Genomic DNA, 18,225 nt, shown 5'->3' on the forward strand with positions numbered 1-18,225 from the left:
GTGTGTGTGTGCAATTTAAGAAATCAAAGCATTAGCTGTTACCTAGGACAAATATTTTAGATGAACTGTGATGAAATTTAACCTTTTTGTTTACAGCTATTACATATGTATCAGTATTTAGTAGACTACAGCAGGGGTCAGCAAACTTCTGTAAAGGACCAGACAGCAAATACTTTAGGCCTTGTGAGTCTCTTTCACATAATCCTCTCTGTAAAAATGTAACCATCACTCCTATCTGGCTGCTCATATACATGCAGGCTGCAGGCTGGCTTTGGCCCATAGTCAAGAGTTGCCAACCCGTGAATTCTATAGCATAAGAAACAGTAATAATGGAATTACAGAATTTTGAAGTTAAAGGAGACTTTGGAGATAATTTAACTCAATTCCTTCATTTCAAGGATACAAAGATATTCAACAACTTGCTCAAGTTTCAAACCTAACCTTATCACTCTCCACAGACCTGGAAATCTCACACCAGAAAAACCAAAAACACAGTCACATAAAAACTCATACACAGCTATTTAGAGCAGCATTAGTCACAACAGCCAGAAAGTGGAAAGTCCACACGTCCATCCACTAATGGGATCAGCAAGCTGTGGTCCATCCACATAATGGAGTATTATTTAGCCACAGAAGTGTCATATGCGCTATGACATGGAGGAACCTTGAAAACATGATGTTAAATGAAAGAAGCCAGACATAAAAGCTTATGTGTGGGATGAATCCATTTACATAAAACATCCAGAACAGGCAACCCTACAGAGACAGCCAAGTGGAACAGTGGCTGCCAGGAGCTTGCATGAGGCTGCACCACTGCAGAAACTGAGAATCCCTGGAAGCAGAGGACCAGTATCACGGTCACCACTGCACAGCCGACACCTAACGCAGAGTCCGGCATGCAGCAGACACTCGGCTGGATGAGAGTACAGAATTCTCCCTGCAGACTGAGGAGAGGCCGCACCGAGCAGTGGGCCAGTGCCTTAATGCAAGCAAAGATTTACGGGCCTCAGTGAGTATTCATAATGTTTGGTTCTTAGGTTTTTAATTAGGCCAAACAGTTGATCTCTCTCTTCCCGTTCCAAAGCAAAAGGAAGAAAGCATATTTTTGCGATATATTTTCATCTGAGCCTCACTTTGTCTCATGAACTCTCACGGTGTTCTGCCAGTATGTTATATAATCTTTTAAAACATTACATAATGCCTTGGGATATCTTAATATAGGTAGTCAGCCTTTACTCACTTCTATGAAAATGCAGACTGCTGTTAGCTGTCACTTGAAATTGTGATAGCTTCTTAACGAAAGCATAAGGAATGACTGCATCTGAACTGCACAACAACCACAAGAGGTAAAGAACTAAGAGATTTAAAGTGTATACACAAAGGACAAACTCATGATTTCCAGGCACAGATAAGAAGTAGAAACAGATTTATTACAATTCTAGAAAAAGCTAGTAGTAGAGAAAATAGAGGACTTGCTCACCAAAGTAAAAAAAACACAAACTCAACCAACTAACCTAAAATTGCCAAAGACAGAACTTTTCTATAACCCCAGAGTGGATGTAAGCTGTCAGCTAAGCAGTTCCCTTCCTTGTGACCAAGCTGACTTGAACCAAGTTACAACAAATGTGGTATTAAGTAGTACGTTGTCTTTTTTTTTTAAGTTTTGCAGGAAAACATTACCAACCAAAATTAGCAGTTTTGGGTATTAAGTTCTCTAACAGTAAAGCTGTGTTTGCTGGCTCTTATTAATGGGTAATTTTTCATGCAAAAGTTGTGGAATTGATTTTTGAAGGCTTTGAAAGTCCTCAACACTGCCCTGTACATCTGTCTTCAGGAAAAGATGATCTAGTAAAACAACAGCAGTGTACAACTCCTGTTTAAAGAATGTTTGCCTTGGTGTTTTGGAGGTACACATCTGTGGAAGACAGGGTTAGGAAGATGGAGAGAAAACACATTCATCCAGAAGCACAGAGACCAGGGGAAGAGAAGCATCAGGAGGTGAGCGGCCCGTGTAGAGTGAACACACACACAACAGCTGCTCCAGGAGGCAAGAGCTGGGGGAGGTAGAGGTAGAGACTGATTCAAGATACAGATCAGCTTCCAAAAATAATGAGCAAAATAAATATAGGAAAGCTGAACATTAATAAGTAAAATAGTAAGTAAGAAGGATAAGTGTGTTGTTGCCTTAGGTCTTACATCAAGAAAAAAGCAGGAGTTTGCTTGCCTCCTTTCTCAAAAAATACAAGTTCAGAGAAGTTACCTCCTCCATTTCAACTTAAGGATTAGAGAAATCTACCACTCTTATGTAAAGGGAGAAGATAGAACAAGCAAGTAACTCTCCTGGCTTACATCTTTAGTATAAAAGGAGTCTTTGCAAATTTCTGCCCTGCTGCTGCCTACCTCCGGGTTCTTGAGAGTCATCTCAATGCTGGCAGCAGGCCCGAATCCTGTGAGGGATTTAATGTGGATCTGTGTAGGCAGAGGTCGCCTGCATTGGCAGTACACTGAAAATGCCATGGACTTCAAGTATTGAATGTAGAAAACTTGCTCATCCTTCATTGTCTGCAGCATGTACTGGCAAGGCACAATCTACAGACACAAATACAAACAAGACTGGGAACAGATCTAATACGCTAACAAGGCAGCTGGAAAAGGAAATGGTCTGAATTCTTTCTTTGAATGGGGGAGGCAACTTTAGTCTTAAAATACAGAAATGCCAAACATAATATAATCCAATCTTAATTCCTTTCAGTGACACAAAGTCTTTTTTTTTTTTTTTTGACGCAAAGTCTTATATTACAAATAACAGCAGTTTAAGAAAGGGTGTCACTCTGCTAGGCAAGTTACATTGTCACTTAGAAATTACCCTGTTCCCATTTTAGGGATAAATTCTCAATTTATTGTTGCCATGCCCTCAAATTTTAAAACTTGCTTTTAAATATATTTCTCAGTTCTATCACATATACACTTAATATGCATGGCATCACTGGGATTATTGTCTAATCATGTGAGACACAAAACTTCAACGAAAAACTATCAACAAACTACTCCAGGAGCTTTAAATTAATTCTATAGAAATGACTTGAGTTAAAACGGACAGCAATACAAAAATCTAAACACCCATCATTTTTCATCTATTATAAGCTTAAAAAATTATTACACTATGAAGTTGGCAAAGGTGCAGTGAAAATGAGCATGCTCATTCACTCCTGAAAGAACCGTAAATAACTATAACCTTTTGGGAAAGGAATCTGGCATTATTTATCAGTATCTTTATCAAAGAGAGATTACACATAAAGATATTTATTATGGCAGTATTCATTTATTTATTGGTCACGCTATGCAGTTTTCAGGACCCTAGTTCCCCAACCAGGGGGCTGAACCTGGCTCCAGCATTGGAAGCACAGAATCCCAACCACTAGATTGCTAAAACAGTGAAACGGTAGAAAAAAAATTACATGAAAATATGATCTCAATTGCGTAAACAAACACAGAAAAGAGGTTAGAGAAACATCAAAATACTAACTAATAATGTCTGAATCTAAAAGGTAGAATTAAGAATAATTTTTCTGTTTTCATATACATACAATTTTTTAAAAAATGTATTTACTTTCATAAAAATAACAACAAAGTAAATAAACTTGCAGTTACCTACCTGGAGAATGAAAGAATTTCTCATATGCTCAGGTAAATTATCCAGCATTTCTGTGTAGCAGCGCATCAAACTCAACAGCCAAAAATTTCCGCAAGTGGAGTCTTCCTCCGCAGTGTATGTGAAGGGGTCCACCATGTAAATGACGACAGCCGGAGGGTAGGCTTGGCTGTCTGCAGAGTCGGGCTCCGTGGGAATTCCTATTCTCTCCCTTTCTGTAACACTGCAAACAGAGCCACTTATGAGACGTGCAACATAAATTATAAAAAATACATCAACTCCAGAGCAGACTGACTCCCTGGACAGTGATTAGAGAGTAAATGCAGCATCAAAAGGGAACAAAATGAAGGCAAACCAAGTCAGTTGGCACCAAGATAGATGGAAAATGACAATGTGCTTCTCTAAAATGGGAGATCTCTCTTCACTCCCATGATTTCCTTCTACGAAGATGTTTTATAATGCTATTATGTTAATACAAGGAGGTTGAAAGTGTAAATGTTAGTCACTCAGTCGTGTTGGACTCTGTCCAACTGTAGCCCACCAGGCTCCTCTGTCATGGCATTCTCCAGGCAAGAATCCTGGAGGGTTGCCATTCCCTTCTCCAGGGCATCTTCCCAACCCAGGGATTGAACCTGGGTCTCCTGCACTGCAGGCAGATTCTTTACCATCTGAGCCACCAGAGAAATATTATTCATATATTCATATAGTATTAATAGTAATACTAATTACACTAAGTATATTAGTTAGTAAGTAGATACTATTATACTAGTAATACAATAATTACTAGTAAGTTTATAAGAAGTTCTCAAATTTCTTAACACTGAACTATAGACTGACAGTTGTTACCTTCTTGGGGGAAGAATAGAAATACAGCACTTCACTAGGTTTAGAGACGCGTGAAGTTGAGGGGGCTGCGGGCACAGAGGAAGAGTAGCCCAGGGGTCCAAGTCGAAGCCACTCGGCTCAGTCAGAGTACCATACCTTTCCTGTCCGTCCTGGGAGGGCTGCGAGGAGCTCTGCCCGGGCTCGCTGTCTCCAGCACAGCCCAGGTTCCCTTGCGTTCTCTCTGCAGCGCTGGCCCCGGTGCTGGGGTTCTGCCCCCCGACACTACCGCTGAATCCTGAGGAAGAGGTAGTGCTGATCTGGTTGATGATGGGAGCAGAGGCGGATGTGGAGACCGGGGGCCCGGCGGAGCCAGAGGCGGAACTGCTTGCAGCCGGGTTCAGAGAACTGCCGTTGGAGGTGGGATTAAACGCACTGCCCGCCGAGGGTGCGGCCGAGCCTGGATTTGAAGCTAGAGGCCCAGCGCTCCCAGGTGGCACTTGCGCCTGTGCTGCTGCTGGTGGGGCCTGGTACTTAGGTGGGATCAACAGGCTGCTGTCGAGCTGCAGAGTGGCCAGATAAGGTGCTGAAAGAGGACACACAGAGAGGTGCCCTCAGGGACGTTCTGCAGGCCCGGCTGACACAGACACTCAGAACAGTCACCTTCTGAAGAGCTGTGCTTCCAGGCTGCAATACTCTGGTTCTGACACCCAAAATGCTATCTCCACACCGGAACGCAAGCTTGTATACAGGAAGTAAACATGGGGCTACTTATTATAAACTCTGGAAGAGCCTCATTTGAAGAACAGAAGAAAAAGGAGAAAACCATTTCATTTACAGGAAAACCAATCATTTTCCTTTCAGACCAATTCCACACACCTTCACTAAAAACTGAGAGGCCATGTATTCTACAGACATCATGGTATATTATGCTCCTATGTGTTTAACACCTTATAAGCTAGGTGTAAGATTCTCTTGAGAATCTGGGTTAAAATTAACCAGTTAATACCAAATCATGCTGCTACATTTTCGAAATGTGGAGTAAACTAGATATGACTTCTTTAGGCTACTTTAAATAGCTTTTCAAGAATATATGAGCACATTAAAACTAGCATTTAACTACTTAGAACAAAAAGATTGTGCGCTTGGTCACGTACGATTCTTTGTGACCCCATGGACAGTAGCCCGTCAGGCTCCTCTGTCCATGGGATTTTTTCAGGTAAGAATGGGGGAGGGGGGAAACAATCTGCTATTCCATATCTCAAATTTGACTTTGTCATGTAAATCCCCATTTACCTAGGTGATGGCGGCAAACTTGCGCATAAAGTTTGAGTCTGGAATGATTGTCACTCTCCTCGCTGCCCCACGGCTGGCTGAACCACTCGCTCACGAGCTCTTCCGTCAGCTTCTGCGCCACGGTCCTCCCCACACGCATGATCCCGTCGCGCAGCACTTTGCAGATGGGCTTGTGCTGCCCGAGCCGGCACATCTGACGGAACACAGCAGACCCCACTCAGAACAGGGACCCTCCCCCCTCAGAGCGCACCGCCAGCCGCTGAGACGCCTGACATACACACGGAGGCCTCTTCCTTCTTCTCTCAGCGATGCCACATGCAACCAGACCAGTCATGTCTTTGAATCTGCTCTCTTGTCTCTCCAAACCCTGGACTAGCCTCTCTAAGGAAAAATGTTCTTTCTGAAGAAAAAAATAAGGCTTCTTCACCCCAAGCACCTCCTCCCACACAAGGGAACACTGCTGAGCGCTACCTGACTGCTAATGGTCAAATAAAGAGCCGGATTCCTGCCTACAAAGGCTGAGGAGACATATGTCCACTGAAATCTCTTAAGTAATCTCTACTCTGGATGTTCTCCCATAAGATAACACTAACATTTTATGGGCCACCTGTTACACTGTTACATTTGGAGATCCCCAAGAGCAGAGGCCACTAAAGCAGTGGACATGCTGACCATTTTTTAAAAGTAAATCGTTGTTTTAGCACAATGAGATCCCGTTATTAACCTCCAGAACATTAAAGGGGTGCTTACGGTAAAGAATGAATACAATATATCTGCAAAAAGTAAGCTACTTAACTACATGTTAACTGGCAGGAGAGCCCATATAACTAGCCCATACTAGAGCTGATAAACAGAAGGCTTACCAAGCTCCTAAAAAATCCTCTAGTGTACACTCCTCTAAAGCAGGTATGCATTACTGCCAAAAGAGCAATTCTGAAGTGATCAGGTAATCCTTTTATGTTCTGTAACTTATGCTGAGAGCTTCATTCAAAAGAATGACTGAGCTTTAAAATTGCTTAGACAAGTTTTCTGCATTAGGGTAATTGTGATTTAGTATTATTACGCATCATGGACCAGGCACTGTTTAGAAATGACTGTTTCTAAGGATTTCCTTCAGTGGCTTAATTGATACCATTATTTCAGACATAAGCGTCTTCTCTTCTCTTTGAAGCAACATGTAAATTTACCATTTCATGTGTACTCATACATTTATAGATGGTCAATTTCTGTTATGGAATATTTTTGAAATTCAACTTGGCATCTTATTTAATAAACACTTTTGTAATGCTTATAATATATCACAGCTCCAAACACTTTATAAACACTAATTTCATTTACTCTCATCAAATATGAAGATTAATTGGGAGTATAAGGTACAAAAACTTTAGTGTATATGTACTTTAGCAGAAGAAATGTACACTAACTCTTTAAAGACAGATATGATTCTAATTTTTCAAAAGTAACAGGACTTTATATACTAAATATACAAAATTATCTAACATTACTAGGGTTATTACATTATTAATCTGTACCAAAACTGAGTATTAAGATGTTTAAATAAAACATAACAGGGATATGAGTCATTAAACTTCTATATGATTCAGGAATTTTCCAGCTAAACATTTTTATACTGTTTTCAGGAACTCCCTCCCACCCCCAAGAGTAGATGTGCTTTGTTTTTGTAAAGTTCATCTTCCGAACAACCACTATCCCCCGGTGAGTAGTCCTTTTAAACTCAAGCACATAAATGGGGAAAAAAACAGCTGATGGGATTTTAAGATGTGTAGTAAGGCTGGTAGAGGAAAATCTTTTCAATCTAATAACATATAAAGCTATTATGGGAAAACAATGTACTTCCTGAAAAACTTGCCAACTTATCCTTTTCTTCATCCTCCAACTATGTGCAAATTTTCCTGGAGATCTATTTTGAAGGTATTTATACTTTAAAATTTAGTCACAACTAGAAATAATCTGAGGACCTGCATCAGATGACTTTCACCTCTCGTGTCTTTCTCACCTCATATACAGCGCTCAAGTCCCTGAAGAAAGTTTTGGCTCCTTCGAGCAAGGCCTCGTTTTCTGGACACACCACAATATAGGCAACATCACGGTGGCCCCCGTATGGGTCCAACAACAGCCTCTCCCAAAACGGCAAGGAGAATGGCGAGATGGTGAGGAAGTCCTTGTCGTAGCCTACCAGCAGGGTGGGGATGGGCAGTGGCTCAGGAGACTCTTCAGAACCTAAAACAAGACTGCAATTTAGGAAAGCTCTTGCGAGTCCTTTTCCCCCTACCTCCACAACTGCGAATTCTCTCGCGATTCGTCTTAATTCTGGCATCAGACATTTTATTGCAGGCTGACATGATACTCTTAAAAGTAGTCTTCAAATCCTCTAATTAAATGGCCCCTGATGAAGAACTTTAATTAAATGAGTCAAAACATGCTTATAAAGGTTCAGTGAGGGCAGACTAGAGCAGGTAGTGTTAGTTCTCCAAACAAAACTATCTATCTTCCTCTAAGACAAGCACTATGGTCCTGACTACAAAGAAGCTGACAGAACGAGTTCAGAGGTTCATCCAGATGAAACAGTGAGGACTGGGAAGAGGAGATTCTAACAAATAGTCTAGTTGGGCATTATTTGCCCCATTGACCTTGATTATGCCAAAGACATTAAGAAACATTATCTCCAAAACTGACTATTGGAAAACAGGAGATTATAAAATTTAGTAGTCAGGAGGGAAAAGATTCTATTTTGTCAGCGAAGGAAGGACTTGACAGTAACTAAAGCTGCTCTTTTCATGGAAGAAAAAATCCGAAAGACTGTCAATAGGGAGAAAGGTCTACCGTAGGTTCCCCGTCCTGCCATCTTGTGGAACTGCTGCCAGGTGAGTGGCCCCTGCACATGCTGGATGTTCTCCCAGGTCCTGCCCGTGCGCTTCTTCTGGATGGCGTCCTGGAGAAAGGGCTGCAGGGACAGCAGCATACGGACCACGTCTTGGGAGGACAGCATGCTGATGTCCAGCACTGCAAGAGAAGTGACAGGAACAGGACAGGAACCGTCAAGGCGGGTTGGCACGACCTCAGCGACAGGCCGTGACAGAGACGTCACTAGCAGCAGAGTCTACTTACGGTAGACTCTAAAATACGTAGTAAATAATAAATTTTATTATTATTGGAAATAATAAAAGGGGAAATAAGGTTATTCTATATAATCAAGGCTAACTATAGAACTGCCTAAAAGTGGAAAGGTGAATAGGTCTGACTTTTTAAAACCATACAGACCTGTTTCCAAGGGTATTCATAAGAGAGCTGCAAAAATTTCTTAATGATTGCTTCGTAATTACTTTTAGTTTCTTAACTACTTTTGAGAAAGTCATTTATGCGTGTATGGCTATGCTGGGTCTTTGTTGCTGTGTGCAGGTTTCTCGCTGCAGTGAACAGGAGGAGGCTGTTCTCTAGTTGCAGCGTGTGGGCTTCTCACTGCAGTGGCTTCTCTTGCTGCGGCTTGCAGGCTCCGGAGTGCTGGCTCAGCGGCTGCGGCGCATCAGCCTCGTGGCCCCATGGCAGGCAGGATCCTCCTGGACGAGGAGCAAACCCGAGTCCCTGCCCTAGCAAGTGGATTCTTAACCACTAGATGGCCAGGGAAGTCCAGTTTCTTAATTACTTTTGTTTACAAATATTAATGTTTATCTCTATGATGAGTGGGAAAAAGGAATTTAAAAAGAAGCTTAGGACAGCTGGGGAGTCACGGTTTCAGAACGCACATTCTTCCTGCTAGCAGGAGGACTCCTTAACCTCAAACGTGAAAACCTCTGAAACTCTCCCCAGACTGCACGGGCCTGCATGAACACAGGTGTATTTCTTCCCAGTGGGCAGAGAGAGGGTCTATAATGCTCATCAAATTCCCTAAAAGATCTGAAGAAAGAAGTACTGAAGCTGGAGGTGGTCAGCTATGAACCTGCAGACCTTTCCTTTCCTCTTCTCCAGCTGACGAGGACGGCGGCACAGATGGAAACCTGTGACCTATTTACCAACTGAACCTGGAACACAGGGTGCTTAAGGGTCTGAAGACATTCTCAGGTGTGTCCTCAAATCAAATACGGGTTGCAAATTGATGGCACAGAGGTTTTGTTCTCATTTTTCAATCTGAAACAGATTTCTCAGGAAATTTCATACACAAATCTGGATTTCCAGCTTCTCTTGAAAAACTGGAAGACTATCTGACAAGTCTGGGGCTGAGACCACTACATTGCTAGATGCCCACCGCCTGTGGGAGTCGAGGCGCTGTCTCTCCTTCAGACGCTCTGCTGCCTGCCTGAGGCTGCAGCAGGGTTAACTGCCTCTATCTTCAAGCCTGTGCTTCTTTTCTTCTCACAGTAAAGTACTTCCTGTACCCATGGCTCTACCCAGTGTAGGAAAAATGACAGACCAAGAGAGTTACAGGTTAAAGAAAAATAAAAGCAGAGGCAATTCTTTGTGAACTCTATTCCTGTACATACAAAACAGAAAGGATATTGTGGAAGGACACTGCTTTTTTGCAAAGCTGGCTCTCCACATCATTTGTTTACACAATCTGTCTGGTACTTTCAGCATCTGAATTTAGAACCCACATCTCATCTGCAATAAAACATGCTATTCTTCATATCCAAAGATGACACTACTCATCCACCCACCCAGACTGCTTTTCTATCTGAAGGCCACTATCTAATAAAAGAAACCACATAAGATAATCACCCATAATTCTTTAGGGGAAAGACTTTAATTCATAAATTCATGCAGCAGTCATTAATCCAAAGACTGCTAAGTATAAGGCACTGTACTTAAACCTAAGGAGTTATAAAAATGAGTATAACCCTTGAAATATTTTCTCAGGTGTCTCTACCTCCCAGAAGTCTCCTTGCTTATATAACCTTCTCCTCTGCAAGACTGAGGATGATTCCAAAAGTAGGGTCTATGTTTCTTTCATTCATAGAACCCCTCCAGCTTGGCCTCTGATCCCACAATCAGCTCTCACTGTGGTCAAAAGACCTGTTTAATACTTATCTTAAAAGCCTGGCTTACTGAATGCCTGTTGACCACTCTCTTGGTGGAGCTTGGATACACAGCAGAATGCAGCAAATGCAGGCCCTCCTGTGGCTCCATACCTGCTTCCTCCTCAGTGAGCCCTCCTCCTTCACCACACCCTGACCTGGGCTATCATCCATGTGCCGTCCACTCCCCTTCCCCTGAGCTCCACACCATAAAGTCCGAAGTGTCCACCTGGACATCTCAAAGGAGATCTTTAAAACTTCCCAAACTCAATTATGACCTTCAGACCTAGTCTTTCCCCAGAACACTCATCTTTGACCAACATGCCACTGTCTGTCCAGGTGTACAAGTCACAAACCTGGGTGTCTTCCTTAATATCTCACTCTCTCTGATCCCCCAAACCCAACGCATTGCCAAGTCCCGCCATAATACCTCCCAAACGTCCCGTGACTGTTTCCACTTCTTTTCCCTCTCCTGTGCTAGGACACTAAGCCAAGCTACTGGTTCTTCTTTCATCTGCTGCAGGAACTTCTCAGTGTCCTCCAATCCCCTCTTGCCATTTTCTAATCCTCAGTCCACATTCCAGTCAGAGTCCACTGTTTCTGAGTACACAAATCTGATGGCAGTGTCTCTTCATAACCCATCAAGGACTTGTTCAATCTGAAGACCCAGGGCCCAGCGTGTCCCCAAAGGCTCTTGACAGTCTAGCCCTGCTGGCCTCTGGGCTTCTCTGAAGGCCCCACACCCTACTTAACTCTGGCCCTCCACGCTTGCCACCCTACCCTCAGTTAACCTGTACCCAGCGTTGCAATCTCGAATATCACTGCTTCTTCAAGGAAGTGTCCTCTGACACCCCATGCTTTCATCACTTACAATGGTTTGCAGTTATATGCTTATTTGTGTAATTATGTGATTCATGTCATTTTCCAAAATAGATTAGAAAGTCCCTGAGGGCAGGTACCTTGTCTCTTTCATTCACCACTTTTCACCCAGGACACATCACAGCATAGATTGAGAATGAATAAAGAAGAGGTAACAGTCAGGTGCTCGGCACTCTTAGCGCCAAACTCCAAATATCACCTGGAGTTTTTTAAGACAGTGACATGCCCCAGGAGCCACAACATAAAGTAAAATGTGATTACTGTTACCAGAGACACAAAATACTGGAAAACCAGAGGCAAGAGAAAGTATTCTGTAAATGGACAGAAAGCTTCCTGGAAGAAGTATCATGGAAACTTGACCCAAAAGGGTGTGAAGATTATCAGTCTGTATAATCTAGATCAGGGCTCCCAATCCCTGGGCCACAGACCAGTACCAGTCCGCAGCCTGTTAGGAACTGGGCCGCACAGCAGCAGGTGAGAGCCAAGCAAGCAACTGAAGCTTCATGTGTGTTTACAGCCACTCCCCATCACTCATATCCTCCTGGTCCGTGGAAAAATTGTCTCCCATGAAACCGGTCCCTTGTGCCAAAAAGGACAGGGACCGCTGATCCTGATGACTTTTATCCCACAACATAATTACTCTTCTCCAAATGTGTTTCAACATGAAACATTTCCCCATCCTTAAATTTCGAATTTCAAGATAGCTCTCACTTCAGTTGTGTCTATTTTTTAAGAAATAAAATTTAAAATTTTGTCACATAAAGGCAAGTGTGCAAGTTATCGTCACACCGAGACAGTTCTCAAAGTAAATCTGTATTCCGGGAAACCTACCGTTGCTGTGAGGCCAAGAGTGCACAGTGGCGCTTCTCACCAGGGCTTCATCCACTTTGCCGCCCGTGGGATTATCCACATACTGCCGACCCTGCTCCAAGGCATTAAAGCATTCCGTCCAGTAATCATTATTATCTGCTTGCACCCGGTCGTAACTCCAGCTCACACAGGGAAGGGTCTGGCGACTGTTGGAGGAAATGTAGTCTAGGAAACTCAGTGAAGCAAAAGGCTGTGTGTGTTGGTTCTGCAAGAGGAGGAGAAGGCTTATCGGTGGCTCCTGGGGTTTTCTGGCTCCTTCCATCTGAGGAAGGAAGGTGGTCTGACACATCATTAGACGCCTTTCGGCAGCCTGACCAATGTCAGAATTCTTCCCAAAAATATCCAACTCATCTTCCAGGAAGAGTCCCGAATTGTAACCGAGTTTGCGATTCATGATCGCACTAAACCCACAGGTGCAGCGGTACTGGTCCTCGTTGGAAGAATCGGGGATGTAGAGCCCGACATCCGCCCCTTTGATGTTCATGTTGCAGGCACAGATGCAACAGCTGTCAAAGTTTCTGTCTTTAAAGATGTTCATCACAGAATCCGAAAGAATCAGGGTGACATAGAGGCTGTGGGCTTCAGGGATTGGCTGCATGGTGGCGGGCTCCACAGAATTGAGAGGCCGAGTGGTAGAGGGGGTGGAGGCTGGTGAGCCCTGGTCAGTGCTGTCATACTTCACAGAGCCCTGGCCACTGGCAGTGCCCCCTCCTCTAGGAGTCCTTGGGGTCCTGGGGGTTCGTGGTGTGGGGACAGAGAAGCGAGGGGTTGCTGGGGACGGTAAAACTCCTGCTCCACTGTTGCTTGCTGGGGCAGCGCTGTTGAGCGTCACCGGCGTGTTCATCTGTGGCGTGTTCAGATAATCTGGATCTGCCAGGCTCCCGACACTAGGCACATTGCTGCAAGAGAGATGGCACTGCGTGAGAAGAGGGGGCAGGTCCCTGGTGCCGGACACGCACCTCAGCACCCAGCCTGGCCTGGCCGTTTCTTACTTATGCATGCTATCACTCGGTTTATTTCAGTTTCTATATATTTTTTTAAGGGATTCAAAGGAGTCAGTGCAGTGTGTGGAAAAGCAAGCAGCAAGGTATGAAGAATAATTCAATATAGCATTGCCCTTCCACTCAGTCCACACTTCAGCAAGCCTCCTCTTCATCTTTTGAGGAAACTTTTACTATTTTTAACAAGAAAACATCACGCTGGGTTTGGACAAAGTAGTTCTGAAAAACTCTTTAACTACTAAATAGAACTTTAACACATGAGTTCAGATGCCAAATTAGCTAGAAGACCATAGATGAAATTCCCATCTAATTTGCAATTACAATTTTGTCCTTTTTTGAGACTGAAAGTCTGCCAGCGTACTTGTTCTCTGAGGCTATAATCTACATATGATTCTACAGTAGTTATAATCAAAGGCACATGAAAATTTAACATTTTTCTAGTTTCCAAAAAATGCAATCCTATCTAGCTAGCATTTTTATCGTAATGAGTGACCATGAGGGAATTCTATTTGAGGAACCCATTGGCCAGTCATATATTACAATTAATACAAATGTTACACATGCTGCCAAGAGGACTTAGTATTAATTAGGTCGTTGCACGTAAGTATACATGCTACATCAAAGTGTCCAAACTGCTAACAGGTTTCTGTGGTAGGCAACTGCAGTTCACTTTCTATTTTCCGTATGCTATGCAAAACGGCACCATGATTTTGAATTCCCAGAGACAATCACACTGTGCTGTTTTCTCATAAGCAGTGACTTCTGTCTGGAACAGCCACAAAGAAGACAAAACAGTGTCCACAATGTTCTCACTGTAATAAAATGTTCTTGTTCTACATTCTCAGAGGCACCCATAAAACAGACTGGGATCATTCTTTTCAATCAGAAGGTATCAAAAGAAATAAGATTTTTAAATGCTTAAAATTCTTCTATTAATACTGTGCTTAAACTAATGTTCCTCCAATAAAGTACATATTCATTCACTTATAATTTGAAAGAAGAATGTCTTAAAGTAATGGCTCTTTGAATCATTTCTTCTGATTTTTAATTAGCTATGCCTAACCTACCAACCTGAAAATCCAAATCAGGTTCTGCAAAGAAATGTTCAATCTGAGGCACAGTGGTGTCTTTGAGTACAGATAACGAGTGACCCAGAAACCCTGATCAGCAATCACTGCTATCTCAGAGAGCAAAACGCTAAGTGTGTAATAATGATCTTTACTCTAATTGGACTCCTTTCAAATTTTCCTGTTCAACAAAACTCTGAAATGATTATGCAGTTCAGATCAGAAAGGGAACTACAACGATTAACTCAAAACCTAAATAATTAAATTGCTCCCGAGGCAGTAAAATGGTTTATCGTATATAGGAACCTGACTTTTCCCATTCAAGAAAAATGAATTGAGGACCAACCAACCCCATGCTAGCTGCTGGATATGCAACAGTGAAAATAAAAAGAGGAAGAAAAGCCAGTGCATGGCAAGTATGAGAGGCATCAAGAGCGTGCTGGTGAGTCTGCGGCAAAGCGGGAGGGCCTCCTGCAGCTCGGACAGTGAGGAGTGCCTGCGGGGCAGGAGACCAGGCTTCAGTCCCTCGGTCGGGAAGATTCTCTGAGAAGGGCATGGCAACCCACACCAGTATTCTTGCTTGGAGAAGTCCATGGACAAAGGAGCCTGGAGGGCTACAGTTCGTGGGATCACAAAGAGTCGGACACGACTGAGCAACACACACACACACACACACACACACACACACACACACACACACGGTGATGGAGACCATAGCAGGAGGACTTCACACACACACACACACGGTGATGGATACCACAGCAGGTGGACTTCACACACACACGGTGATGGAGACCACAGCAGGTGGACTTCACACACACACACACACACACACACACACACGGTGATGGAGACCACAGCAGGAGGACTACACACACACACACACACACACACACACGGTGATGGAGACCACAGCAGGAGGACTACACACACACACACACACACACACACACGGTGATGGAGACCACAGCAGGAGGACCACACACACACACACACACACACACGGTGATGGAGACCACAGCAGGAGGACCACACACACACACACACACACACACACGGTGATGGAGACCACAGCAGGAGGACTACACACACACACACACACGGTGATGGAGACCACAGCAGGAGGACTTCACACACACACACACACACACACACACACACACGGTGATGGAGACCATAGCAGGAGGACTTCACACACACACACACACGGTGATGGATACCACAGCAGGTGGACTTCACACACACACGGTGATGGAGACCACAGCAGGTGGACTTCACACACACACACACACACACACACACACACGGTGATGGAGACCACAGCAGGAGGACTACACACACACACACACACACACACACACGGTGATGGAGACCACAGCAGGAGGACTACACACACACACACACACACACACGGTGATGGAGACCACAGCAGGAGGACCACACACACACACACACACACACACACACGGTGATGGAGACCACAGCAGGAGGACCACACACACACACACACACACACACACGGTGATGGAGACCACAGCAGGAGGACTACACACACACACACACACACGGTGATGGAGACCACAGCAGGAGGACTTCACACACACACACACGGTGATGGAGACCACAGCAGGAGGACTACACACACACACACACACACACGGTGATGGAGACCACAGCAGGAGGACTTCACACACACACACACACACACGGTGATGGAGACCACAGCAGGAGGACTACACACACACACACACACACACACACACACACACACACACACGGTGATGGAGACCACAGCAGGCAGACTTCACACACACACACACACACACACACAGAGTGATGGAGACCACAGCAGGAGGACTTCTCACACACACACACACAGAGTGATGGAGACCACAGCAGGAGGACTTCTCACACACACACAGACACACACAGAGTGATGGAGACCACAGCAGGAGGACTTCACACACACACACACACACACACACACACACACACAGTGATGGAGACCACAGCAGGAGGACTTCTCACACACACACACACACACACACAGAGTGATGGAGACCACAGCAGGAGGACTTCTCACACACACACACACACACACACACACACACACAGTGATGGAGACCACAGCAGGAGGACTTCACACACACACACACACACACACACACGGTGATGGAGACCACAGCAGGAGGACTTCACACACACACACACACACACACACACACACACACACACACACACACACACACACACACACACACACACACACACACACGGTGATGGAGACCACAGCGGGAGGACATCCCACAGTCCACAACTGTGCAGTCCACGAAGTGAGGGAACCACCAGCCCCAGTTGCTGCACTTAGATTCAGTCCTGGTCTCAACGAGCCACGTGCCCAGCTGTAACACGAGGGTAGAGGGTGCCACACTGGAAGGTGCAGGTACACTTACTTTATCCCAGAGAGTTCTGTTAACAGTGCCAGTTTAGAATACCAAGAGTCCCTGGGGCGGCAGACAGCAGATTTAACATCTGAACAATGGTCTAAATCGTCTGTGACAGAAACTATCAAGCAGCAAAGGGCTGTGTGTTGGTTTCGAGGAGCCCGTGTGTGTAGGAGGCTAAGCTGTGGAACGGCATCTGAAGCGGTGACATGCTTGTGAGCGGCACGCTCACCCACGGTGTGCCAGTCGCTCCAGCCGTGTGGGACCAGTCTGAGATGAAGCAAGCTGGGACACAGCTGGAGAAAGGCAACCGAGAATAAGCCAGGCCCTGCCCTACAGAGTGCTTCTGGGCACACACATTTATACTGTTGGTGGCGTGTTGCTTCCACAACCATTAGTTCTCAGAGTGATTCAAAAATCTTGTGCCTGAAACTCCATTTTCAAGAGGAGAAGACCTAGGTAAAATGGTCCCTTAAGGTCATACAGAGACTAAACAAAAGAGGCAGGAATTTGAATCCTATGACTTCATGTACTTCTCCAAGTCTAAGGTTATTTTAAAGTACTTCGCAGTCACAGTTTTTCATTCCAATACAGACTTTACACAAACATAAGCATAAAGCCTGCTTGTAAAATTAAAGTTGATTTCAATACGAGGTCACAAAAGTAGCCCACAGACTGGACCTTCAGCATAAATTTGTCTTAGCTTTAGGAATGTAACTCTGAATTAACTGTCAACAATTTTTTCTTTGGTGTGGGGAGAGGGCACACGTCTTGCAGGATTTTAGTTCCCTGACCAGGGATTGAACCCAGGCCATTCACAAGGAAAGTGCCGATTCCTAACCACTGCACTGCCAGGGAATTCCCAACTATCAATATTTTAAACAAGGAAATGCACATTAAAATCTCTCCCATTCCTGCCTGAACAACTCCCTCTGGCTGAACAGCAAAAAAAAAAATAAAAAAATAAAAGTCCCTTTAAAGGGGGCAATACATACTCTCAAACAGTCTACTGTTGACCCCATTCGCCCCCACTGCCCCTACAGTGACACTTGAGTATCAGCAGTGCCTAGTGTTTTGCTGGACCCAGACCACTCCATCCACATACTGCTTACTTGGTCCTGACAGGCATTTGAGTTTGTGGCCTTTTACTTTATAGTATTTACA

The 18,225-nt window shown here is 44.3% G+C and overlaps 1 protein-coding gene across 2 annotated transcripts in view; it reads right to left on the reverse strand.

The window, feature by feature from the left end:
• The window catches only part of MED13L (mediator complex subunit 13L), a 285,924-nt gene that overhangs the window by 16,475 nt on the left and 251,224 nt on the right, over nt 1-18,225 (reverse strand). For both annotated transcript variants that reach the window (XM_043901741.1, XM_043901742.1), the window contains exons 17-23: nt 12,511-13,448; nt 8,615-8,794; nt 7,788-8,011; nt 5,771-5,963; nt 4,634-5,060; nt 3,656-3,875; nt 2,401-2,589 (exon numbers count right to left, since the gene is read on the reverse strand). In XM_043901741.1, the coding sequence (XP_043757676.1) occupies nt 2,401-2,589; nt 3,656-3,875; nt 4,634-5,060; nt 5,771-5,963; nt 7,788-8,011; nt 8,615-8,794; nt 12,511-13,448 (2,371 nt within the window). The remainder of the gene's footprint in view (nt 1-2,400; nt 2,590-3,655; nt 3,876-4,633; nt 5,061-5,770; nt 5,964-7,787; nt 8,012-8,614; nt 8,795-12,510; nt 13,449-18,225) is intronic.

The sequence above is a fragment of the Cervus elaphus genome, chromosome 5 (assembly GCF_910594005.1).
Source record: "Cervus elaphus chromosome 5, mCerEla1.1, whole genome shotgun sequence".
Lineage (NCBI taxonomy): Eukaryota > Metazoa > Chordata > Mammalia > Artiodactyla > Cervidae > Cervus > Cervus elaphus.